General features: G+C 44.5%; 1 protein-coding gene across 1 annotated transcript in view; it reads left to right on the top strand.

Annotated features, from left to right (window-relative positions):
• The window catches only part of ZC2HC1A (zinc finger C2HC-type containing 1A), a 69,595-nt gene that overhangs the window by 45,144 nt on the left and 12,413 nt on the right, over window positions 1–12,038 (top strand). Inside the window, exon 7 of the mRNA XM_073550614.1 lies at window positions 2,714–2,813. Coding sequence (XP_073406715.1) covers window positions 2,714–2,813 — 100 coding nt within the window. The remainder of the gene's footprint in view (window positions 1–2,713; window positions 2,814–12,038) is intronic.

The following is a 12,038-nucleotide window of genomic DNA, read 5'->3' as shown; positions in this document are numbered from 1 at the left end:
GTGACACAACAGCGATCTCACCAGCGAGATCGCTGTGTGTGACAGCGATCAACGACCGGCCCCCCTGCCGGTATCGCTGTAGTAATCTGCTGGATATTTCTTTTGTCGCTGGTCTCCCGCTGGCCAGCACGCATCGCTGCGTGTGACAGGCGGGAGACCAGCGATCTGCTGGTAACTAACGTACACATCGGGTATCCAAGGGACGTGCGTCCCTTGGATACCCGATGTGTACGTTAGTTACCAGCTCCTTGCATCAGCGCGCTGGTAACTAACGAACACAGCGACGACGCGCGCTCGGCGTCGCTGGTGCTGATCACTGGTGAAGCTGTCTGTTTGACAGCTCACCAGCGATCACTTAGTGACTCACCAGCGATCCTGACACATTGATATCGTTGTCGGGATCGCTGGTGAGTCGCTATGTGTGACTCCAGCTTTAGTCTTAGCTTATGTCTGGTGACTGATTCTCTTTGCTGTTATCAAATTATGAGGAGCTCTCCTTTTATCAGTAAGTGATACCTTCTGTGTGGGTGCTGCATACCAGCTTTATAGGGTTCAGTAATGCTGATATTATTGAGGCAGCCACTTTTACTGGTGAAGTATAGATTCACTAATACAGTGGTAACAGAAATCCAAAAGCAATACAATAATAGCACTTTCACCTAAATTCTGCATTCTAGCTGTAAAATATTCTTCATAGGTTTGATGCAGACATAGATAGATAGATAGATAGATAGATAGATAGATAGATAGATAGATAGATATGTATATATACATATACAGTCATGGCCAAAAGTTTTAAGAATGACACAAATATTGTATTTTCACATGATCTGCTGCCCTCTGGTTTTTATGTGTTTGTCAGATGTTTTTATCACATACAGAAATATAATTGCAATCATATTATGAGTAACAAAAGGTTATATTGACAGTTAGAATGAGTTAATGCAGCAAGTCAATATTTGCAGTGTTGACCCTTCTTCTTCAGGACCTCGGCAATTCTCCCTGGCATGCTCTCAATCAACTTCTGGATCAAATCCTGACTGATAGCAGTCCATTCTTGCAAAATCAATGCTTTTATTTTGTCTGAATTTGAAGGTTTTTGTTTGTCCACCCGTCTCTTGATGATTGACCACAAGTTCTCAATGGGATTAAGATCTGGGGAGTTTCCAGGCCATGGTCCCAAAATCTCTATGTTTTGTTCCCTGAGCCATTTAGTTATCACCTTTGCTTTATGGCAAGGTGCTCCATCATGTTGAAAAAGGCATTGTTGATCGCCAAACTGCACTTGGACGGTTGGGACAAGTTGCTCTTGGAGGACATTCTGGTACCATTCTTTATTCATGGCTGTGTTTTTAGGCAAGACTGAGAGAGAGCCCATTCCCTTGGCTGAGAAGCAACCCCACACATGAATGGTTTCAGGATGCTTGACAGTTGGCATGAGACAAGACTGGTGGTAGCGCTCACCTGGTCTTCTCCGAATAAGCCGTTTTCCAGATGTCCCAAACAATCGAAAAGGGGATTCATCAGAGAAAATAACTTTACCCCAGTCCTCAGCAGTCCACTCCCTGTACCTCTTGCAGAATATCAGTCTGTCCATGATGTTTTTCCTGGAAAGAAGTGGCTTCTTTGCTGCCCTCCTTGAGACCAGGCCTTGCTCCAAGAGTCTCTGCCTCACAGTGCGTGCAGATGCACTCACACCTGCCTGCTGCCATTCCTGAGCAAGCTCTGCACTGCTGGAAGCCCGATCCCGCAGCTGAAACACTTTTAAGAGACGGTCCTGGTGCTTGCTGGTCTTTCTTGGGCGCCCTGGAGCCTTTTTGGCAACAAGGGAACCGCTCTCCTTGAAGTTCTTGATGATGCGATAGATTGTTGACTGAGGTGCAATCTTTCTAGCTGCGATACTCTTCCCTGTTAGGCCATTTTTGTGCAGTGCAATGATGACTGCACGTGTTTCTTTAGAGATAACCATGGTTAACAGAAGAGAATCAATGATGCCAAGCACCAGCCTCCTTTTAAAGTGTCCAGTGGTGTCATTCTTACTTAATCATGACAGATTGATCTCCAGCCCTATCCTCATCAACACCCACACCTGTGTTAATGGAGCAATCACTGAAACGATGTTAGCTGGTCCTTTTAAGGCAGGGCTGCAATGATGTTGAAATGTGTTTTGGGGGATAAAGTTCATTTTCTAGGCAAATATTGACTTTGCAAGTAATTGCTGTTAAGCTGATCACTCTTTATAACATTCTGGAGTATATGCAAATTGCCATTATAAAAAATGAAGCAGTAGACTTTGTAAAAATTAATATTTGTGTCATTCTCAAAACTTTTGGCCATGACTGTACACGTCTTCTAATATATACATACTTTACACCTGGATTGCGGGATACTGAACAGTGACCTAGCGGTGGGTGACTTCAGTAGTCCTTGACCATCAGATCAGAGCCCTGTGATCCTCCTCCTTCCCGCCAGTATCCCCAGCCCCTCTTCTGACTAGTAGGCCGAGCACGCTGTCATGTGTGTAGCACAAGCAACGATGGCGCCACACCAAGCCTACTAATCAGAAGAGGCACTGAGGATGGCGGCGGGCAGGATGAGGTTCAGCGGGATCGAGTCCAGTGGCCACAGACTACTGACGTGGCTGCTGGACCTGCGGCTCTTTTTGCTCAGCTCTACTCTTTTATATTTCATTCTGTATCATGTTATCATGTAGGTATACTGTCAGGAAAACCAGCCGCCGCAGTAACTGGGAGCCGTCTTCAGACACTTTCTGCAGCCCAAAAAAATGCTGCCGTGTCAAGTCCTCAGACTGGGTAGGTGATATCAATATTGCTTAAGGATTATGTATGGATAGTTGTATTTATAGTGTGTATGTTATGGTGGCAAAAATGGTGAAAGCTGGAAACAGCAGAACAGGAGTGCCACGTAGATGCTGAACCAGCACACAACAGTAACAACAAAGAAGGCAATGAATAAATCTGAGCGTGCACGTCCAGGAGTGGTCCCGTCACATTTATGGCATAAATGTCTTCTGCTTTATGGAAATATGGAACTGGCCCTAAAATGATGACTGAGACTGCAAAACAGCAGCATCTCTATCCTACGTGTTCCCCCTCCACCCCATGTGCTACAGCTGAGATTACTTGCGCATACAGCTCTGGAGTCCTAAGCTTATCGGCCTCTTCTCTGCCAGCCCGATTCTCCAATCTCTTGACATCCAGAACTCAGTGGGGTCGTCAAAGATCCTGGTATATCGTGCCCACTCCCTTACATACAGGACTTCATTCTTGGATCACTTCTGCCCATACATGCCAACTTTTCTAAACTGGTCTCTAGGAGAGTCACACTTTTATTGGCCTGAATATGTCCTTTAGTCACAAATCATCCCACATCTCCAATGAATACGCTGTGCTGCCCATAAATGTGAGCCTGGTGTCACAGCGAAGGAAATCTAGGGAGATGGACTACATGCAGGAGGCTTGTGCGGATCCAGAAGCTTCCTAGTGTTTCTTTGAGTTGGAAAATGTGTTTCTCCATCTTTTCAATGTCAGGGCTGCCACAGGCACAGACTGGCCATCTCATATGTGTCTCCGTTAGCAGATAATAGTGCGGCACTTTAGGGGCCTCGCTATGTGACCATCTCTATGTGAGCTTTGCTATGTCACCATCTCTATGTGAGCCTTGTTATGTGGACATCTCTTTGTGAGCCTCGCTATGTGGACATCTCTATGTGAGCCTCGCTATGTGGACATCTCTATGTGAGCCTCGCTATGTGGACATCTCTATGTGAGCCTCGCTATGTGGACATCTCTATGTGAGCCTCGCTATGTGGACATCTCTATGTGAGCCTCGCTATGTGGACATCTCTATGTGAGCCTCGCTATGTGGACATCTCTATGTGAGCCTCGCTATGTGGACATCTCTATGTGAGCCTCGCTATGTGGACATCTCTATGTGAGCCTCGCTATGTGGACATCTCTATGTGAGCCTCGCTATGTGGACATCTCTATGTGAGCCTCGCTATGTGGACATCTCTATGTGAGCCTCGCTATGTGGACATCTCTATGTGAGCCTCGCTATGTGGACATCTCTATGTGAGCCTCGCTATGTGGATGTTGCTATAGGGACATCCCTGTGTGGACATTGCTGTAGGAACATCTCTATGTGGACCTTGCTGTGTGGACATTGCTGTAGGGACCATTTCTATGTGGGCCGTGCTATGTGGGCCTCGCTTCCTGGGCATCACTGGGGTTCCAGCTGCTCTTTTATTGGTAATTCTGGGCACAATCCTAGAACAGTTCTACACTCGCGCTGTTACTAGGCCGTCACTAATGTTCTGCTTACTCAGATACAGGAACATCACAGTGAGGGATATCTGCAGTGGTGTTGCTGTGTGCGCAGTCTTTGTGCTGATTTGCGGGGAATCTTCTGTGATCTCTGAATTTTGACATTTGCAGGTCTATGGGCTCCATATTTAGATTACAAACACTGTTGGTTTTGAGGGATGGGGTCAGAGTTGGGCATACAAAATTTGCCACACACCTGATCTCATGCTTTCTTGACTAAAGCTTGTTAAAGGCAACTAGCCAGTATCGGGGTCCCTTTAAAGCGCAGTTAACTTTTATATCCGACTGGACCGAGCAAGAAGTACAAAACCAGCTCTGTACTCTCATTCCTCAGTCCTGATGGACATCAGACCACAGTAGCCAATCACTCACTGTAGCGTTGAAGTGTTTCCACAGCTGGGCCTAAATGTCCATGTAGCTAGAAGGAAGTAGAGAGACCAGCTGGGTCTATGATTGGCTGCAGCAGTCACATGTCCATCTAGATAGAGCAGGACGTACAGAGACCGGCTGGGGCTAGTGATTGGCTGCAGCAGTCACATGTCCAGATTTAGCAGGAAGTACAGACACCAGCTGGGGCCAATGATTGACTGCAGCAGTCACCTGTCCGTCCAGAGGGAGCTGGAAGTACAGAGATGAGCTGGGGACCTCTGTATCATTGAAGCTGGAGTCACGAAGGATTGGTAAAGTGAATTTTACCAGTTTTAATATTTTACTTGATTCTGAGAGATGTTTATTTTGAAGTAGCCAGATGACCCCTACACATGTATAAACCTATCCGAAACGGCAAATTACTGTAGGATTGATTTATAAAGTATAGTGAACTAAGAAAATGAATAATGGATGTTATACATAACCATAAAATGCCTTCCCTGTCTTTCATACTGTGTATTACATGTGCTGTCCACTTGGTGTCGCTCTTCACCGTAAACTGGCAGATGGGATCATCCCGATGTGGATTAGATTATTTTACGGAATCTTTACTAATCCCCCTTGTATCCTGATCAGTAATAGTTGTGGCGTATCATTAGCCTGGGTGATGTGAGATGGACTGAGTTGTCTGGGTGGTTGGAGCCTGCTTACAAGACCCATGTAGAAGACTGAGCAATCAGAGCAACTGATATGTTGGGTCTTAAAGGTTGCAGCTTTCCTCACAGACAGCACAGCTCTCCGGTCCGTACAATGGCTGCTGGGGGAGGAGCAGTGATCGGTCCTGGCCATCAGTCTCGTCCAATTGAAAACCTCACATGGGAAAGCTGCTTTTCTATTGGAGGAGGCTGATGGACAGGTCCGGTCACTGCTCCTCCACCAGGAGACATTGTAGGGACCAGAGAGCTGTGCCGTCTGTGAGGAAAGCTGTACTAACCAGAGCAGGAGGAGAACCTGTCATACCTGTATAAGTGCCAGGAACCATGTCCCCAACACAACTGATAAAATAAAGATAATGTGGCTGACGTGGTCTACTCATTCTGCAGCCAGAAATAAACCGTGTAACATTCTTAATAAAACCCAATTGAAAAAATGATTTTTAGCCCCAATTGCAAGTATTTAAGTAAGAAAAAAAAAATGTACCCAAATTTGGGCAACCCCTTCATCGGTGTAGACGCTGTCTAACTAACATAGACTATCTCAGTAGGCTCCAGGTCAGAGGATTGCTTATAAGAGGAGCAGTATCTGTGAGTTTCTGCCCTATACAGAATGTATGAACTATGAATGCACCATGATGATATAAATGGTGGGGGAAAATAATCTGCTTGCTTTATTCCTCTTTCTGGTGTGGTCATAGCGCATGCTTTGCTTGCTTTGATTGACATCTTGGCTTTCACTAAAAGCTTTAGACGCAGAGATCATATCATGGGGATTTTCTTAGCACTGTAACGTTATAAGGGTTTTCTTCTACTTTTTATATCAATGAGCTAGTCTCTGGAAAGATCATTAATATAAGATCAGTGCGGTCCGTCACCTCCCCATCAGCTGTTAGCAGCTCTTTCGGCAGCCGAACCTCCGTTCCGAACACAGTTTATTGTCCACTGCCTAACGATCAGTTTTTCTTATTCATCTCACTGGATGACACAGAATCATGGGATAGTCTGCTGCCACCTGGAGGCTGGCACTATTATTGGAATTTAAATAAAATTGTCTCCTCCCCGGCAGATTGTACCTCGCCTTCTGACATCAGGCTCTTCAGTTTTTGATAGTGTCAGTTGGAGACAACTGAAGTCTCTGAGTCTCAGACCTTTTTAAGGCCTTAGAGGTCAGGCTAGGTGTTAACCTTTTTTCTTTTTCAGATGGCTTGCTTTTAGGGTAATTTTGCACTCTGTTTTACCCAAGTAGCGTCGGCGATGTAATTGTTCAGTCAGTATCCTCTCACTCCAGGAAGGCTAGACCATGTACTTTGATGCAGTCAGTGATCAGGTACCAGGACAATGGTCTATAAGCCTTGTGATCCTCTGCCTGCCCACCCACCTTGGCTCACATGTTGCAGAAGATAGAGTCTGGAATGCCCAACTTTTAGCCACAGGATCAAGCTTCTTTAAGACAGATCAGTTAAGTAGACCTCTTGCTGCAGCCCTTCGTTGTGCTGTCTTGGCGTGGTAGCATCTTTTTTTGTGATATCAGAGTCCAAGCAGGTACTCTGTTTCCCCCCGTTTTAGCCCTGCACACCTCCCAGTGGTTTTTCCAGCTTCTTCCTTGCACTGGCCTGCTTCAACGCCGTCGGTCACAATCCTGTCAAGGCCTCACCGTGCTTTCAAACATTAGCAACTCTTGGACCGGGTAGGCTGTTAATTGTTGGAGGACTTGATGCATGGAGAGTCCCAACGGTTCCCCCTCCCTTCTATCACCAGTCGGTTTTTTTAGTAGTCTGTGTCTTCTCTGGCGCTTATAAAGTTGGAGTCCAGAGAAGACTGCACACTCTCGGATATCCAGCCTGCCCTAGTATGCTTATATCTTGTACAAGGCTGGTTGTCCTTCGGACCAAGCCTCCACATATTTCTCTGCTGGTATCTCATTACTTCTCTGCCTATTGCTGTTCAGGGGGCTTCTCTGTCTGGAGGAGGAGGCACCTTTCCTCCTGCATGGGTCCTTTCTTTAGCTCTTCTGTATTCTACACCTTGGTGGCTGTAGCTACCACCCTTAGTACTGTGGCTACGACCCAGTGTCACATACACCAGTAGACAGCACCAACACGGCCTAGGGCAGACGCTGTCCAAACAGCCTTAGATCGAGTTCACCAGACTGCCCTGCTTGCCTTTCAGTAAGTGCAAGTTATTTTAGAGGTTCAATCCATAGCGATTTACGATTCTGTTACTGCCCATACCATTGTCGCCACTCACGCACTTTACTCCGAAATAGATTGTAGCTCTATCTCTGCAGGGGCTGAGTTGATCAGCTGGTCATTGTCCTGGTTTGTGGCAGTAAAGCAGTTAACGCTTTCCTCCGCTTCTTGGTACGCTGACCACCTTCCTGAGAGGTTACTGACTTATCAAGCAAATCTTTTTTTAGGTCAGTGTGGGAGGCATGTGGCTTACACTCATTTAGGCTACTTCAGCCGATAGGAGACCATTGATTGGGATACATCAGGATGAATGCTTCCTGAGTAGGGCGGTGGTTTTCAGATGCATTGAGTGGCTTTTGAGATGGATAGTTCAGTACATGGTTTCATCTTTATGCTGTCTTGGCCTCCACCTTATTCTATTTTTTTCACCTACATTCCTTGAGGTCTCATTTGCAGAGTCTAGCAGTGCTTCCATCTTTTCATCTCCACTGGCCACGTCCATCTCATTTGGGAGTTAAGACTGGTAGTTCAGACGATCGACTTCTGATATGTTTCCTGTACCTCCAGAGTATATGGAGGTCTTAGGGTACCGTTACACTAAGCGACGCTCCAGCGATCCCGACAACGATACGACCTGGTAAGGATCGCTGGTACGTCGCTACATGATCACTAGTAAGCTGTCAAACAAGCAGATGTACTCAACGACGCAGCAACGATGCGGCGATCCGTATAACGACCTTCGGCGGTCGTTGGGACCTTGCCACACAGCGGCTATTCTGACGACTCAGACCTTGATAGCGTGAGTTCGGAGTCGCCAAGGAGGTCGCTCGTCGTTAAGGTGTCAAAAACAGGGATCCATGCTGGCCAGTGGGACACCAATGATCAAAAAATGGCCTGGGACATTTGAGCATGATCAGCGATATCGCAGCGGGGGGCCGGTCGCCGTTATGTGTCACACGTAGCGAGATCGCTGGCGAGGTCGCTGTTGTGTCACAAAATCGGTGATGTTTCAGCGATCTCGCTAACGATCTCTCAAAGGGTCTCCCAAGTGGTCTACCGACTACAAAAGAGCTTCTCCCAATAGGTGACGAGTCAGGGCAGACATCTGGGCTTTTCTTCATTCCAAAGGAATCTTGGTTCTTTCCATATTAGGGTAGAATTCTCCTTTCCCAGATTGGGCTGAGTATTTTGATGCCAATTTCCTTAGGATTCTCTAGTTTAAGTCCAGAACTCCCATTCATCTTGGTAGATGCCCCCAGACATCTCCCATACTATCCAAACAGGCCTTTCCCAAGGTTGGTCTCTTCTACCCAAATTCTTTTTTGGTCATTTAACTTGACCAGCTGGACCGTCGGGTCCAGGGCTGTGGAGTCATGGAGTCGGAGTCGGAGTTAGTTTTGGTCGGAGTCGGTAGAAATGTACTGACTCCGACTCCAGCTTTAAAAAAAATGTATTAATATTTCATAATTGAACTTTCATATGAATTTTATAAATGTTACTCAAATATATATGTTTTATCAAACTATGAACAACAGTGATAAGCAGTTCTGCTGGAGATAGAGACATTTCTTACTTCTTGTGTGTCACTGTTCTCCACTGCCCTTATCTAATCTTATACTTGGTTAACCTCATGCTGCCCCAACCCCCCTACTTACAATGTATGAAACTGAAAGTGAAAATGTTTTGCAAATTCTTAGTAGTAAAGCTCCTCCTCTAGACTAGATCATACTAGGTGTGCGTCTTCCAAGCATCTCACAGCTGCCTGCTACTCAGAAGAGGAAGACTGTAAGAAGTATTATCCTTTCAACAAACTTTGCATCAGTTAACTGTGCGTACATGAGGAATAATAACAGTATTACTGACCACTATATCAGTTGTACGACCTGGCAATAATTTTGTACAATTGTTTTTAGGAAAAACAATTGTCATTTGGATTGTGAATGCAGAATTAAAAACCTGAGAATGTCAAAGAAGCATCACATTAAATCAGCTGTATTTGAACATTTCACCATCACTCAAGATAGAAAACATTATGTCTGTCATTGTATGACAAATGATCCAGACGAAAACAAATGCTGTGAAGCCAAGATGAGTGCATATTCAGGCAAAGATAAAAATGCTCCTACCAGAGCTTCTAATCTAAAGAGACATTTACAGCGCTTTCATCCAGAAGTACTGAAAGCAGTGGATGAGAAAGACTGCATCCAAACCAATGAACCAGTGCCCAGCTCTTCCAGCCAAACAAAGGAGGAGAGAACTTTGCAGCCATCAGTTGCAAGATATTTTGTCAGTGACAAAGTTACTGTGACAATGATAGTAGATACATTTAAAAAACAGATCATAGAGCTTGTTGTAAAGGATAGTGTGCCTATTTCATTATTTTCACGACCAGCTTTTATGTGTCTGAATGGGGAAATGGCCCGCAAGCTTGGTGTTTCTCTGGAGAGAGAGAGTATTAGAAAATTAGTAATCGAAGAAGCTTTTAAACAAAAGGAAGAACTTAAAAAAACTCTCAAGGGACGCTTTCTGTTTCTTAAAATGGATGCCTGCACACGTCACAGAGTGAACTATTTTGCCATCAATGTCCGATTTGTTTGTGACAAAAATGAAATAGTTACCAAGACATTGGCAGTAAAAGACACCAAAGCTCATCACACCAGTGAGTTTCTCCAGGTCTTGGTGGAAAAGGTTCTGCAAGACTATGAACTTAAAAGAGAGCAAGTTCTTTCTGTCGTAACTGACAATGCTTCAAATATGATAAGTACTATTAAGCTAATGAATGAGAGTAATAATGGTGACCAGCAGCTAGAAGAACATTCTGGGTCCACAGACACAGAAATGTTTGAAATAGAGGAACACAGTATTGTAACTCAGGAGCAAACTGAAGTTGCTTCAGATGAACAGCAACATGATAGTTTAGATGATCTTGTTGAAACTGTGTCAATATGTTCTTTCATTCATCACATGCGCTGTGTTGTGCATACGCTACAGCTGGCTATAAGAGACAGTCTGCAAGAAGGACATGCTGCTGCACTGATTGGCAAGGTGAGAAAATTGACTACTGTTGCCAGAACCCCTAAAGTTGACTCAATTTTGAAGAGACGTGCTGGAAAAGGGGCAATTATTGATCAAGCCACACGATGGGGCAGTACTTACTTAATGATTCAGCGCTTGGTTGAACTGAAAACCTTTCTTGTAGACATGGCTAACCCTCAACTGACGCTAAATGAAAGTCAGTGGAATCAGGTGACTGAGCTGGAAAAATTGCTAGAGCACCCATTTACAGTGACTAAAAAATTACAAGCAGAGGACTTAACTCCAGGTATTTTCTTAAAGGAGTGGAAGAACCTGATGTTTTGCCTGTCCCAAAGAGGAGGGTTAATTGAAAGTGGCATTGCTACATCAATGAAACGGAGAGAGGAGCTACTATTACAAAATAACATTGTTTTGGCAGCTGTTTATGTAGACCCAATGCATCGGATTCTTCTAGATGATCAACAGCTACGTAAAGGAAAAGAAGCTCTGTTTGAAATAGCAGTAAGGATGAAAGGGTTGCAGAACAGTCAGGAGGAACAAGAAGAATTTGGTCGTCCTGCCACATCTTCACCCTCATCATCAACTGATGAAGAATTTAATTTCGAAAAATATTTGGATCACAAGGACCGTGCAAAGCGTTCCCGCATAGAAGAAGAGTCATCCCCATCAAGGAACACAGCCAGTACATTTCAGCAGAATTTTTCATGTGCACTAAAAGAAATTGAGAAATTTGACCGTTCATCAAAAATAACAGTGCAACAAGCGATTCCTCTGTATCCTGACATTGTCAGAGATGTTGCCCGAGTGGTTACTGCTTTGCCACCAACACAAGTTAGTGTAGAGAGGTTGTTCTCTGCTCTCAAAATAATTAGATCAGATTTGAGGGCATCCATGAAGGAGGATCTGACAGAGGCAATACTTTTTCTGAGGACAAATTTATAGATTTCTTCTTATTAACTGCATAAAAGTGTTTATTGCATATTTACTTACAGTTTAGAAAAGTTTATAAAAGTTATTTGCTATATTCTAATTGTATTCTAATAAATGTAGTTTTTGCTCTAAGTGGTCTGATTACTTATATGATGGTGAGAAACTGAATAAGCATGATGTTTAATATTTTACAACAGTAAATTTGTTGTTATGAATTGGCCATTTATGAAGGAGTCGGAGCCGGAGTCGGAGCCTGATAAAATCCAGGAGTCGGAGTCGCAACTGTGGCTTACCGACTCCACAGCCCTGGTCGGGTCCGCGATTTGGAAGGCTCTTAACCTTTAGAAATAGGTTTGTCTGAATAGGATTGAGGAACAAGGGCCCTAAAATGTAACTTTTCTGACTTTTAATTTAGCCCCTGCTTCATAGGAGAAAACCTATGGGCAGCACTT

Source organism: Dendrobates tinctorius, unplaced genomic scaffold, assembly GCF_039654945.1.
Source record: "Dendrobates tinctorius isolate UK_male_01 unplaced genomic scaffold, ASM3965494v1 ptg000165l, whole genome shotgun sequence".
In the NCBI taxonomy this organism is placed as follows: domain Eukaryota; kingdom Metazoa; phylum Chordata; class Amphibia; order Anura; family Dendrobatidae; genus Dendrobates; species Dendrobates tinctorius.
Note: the sequence above shows the minus strand (reverse complement) of the source record. Positions and strands in the feature narration are given on the sequence as shown.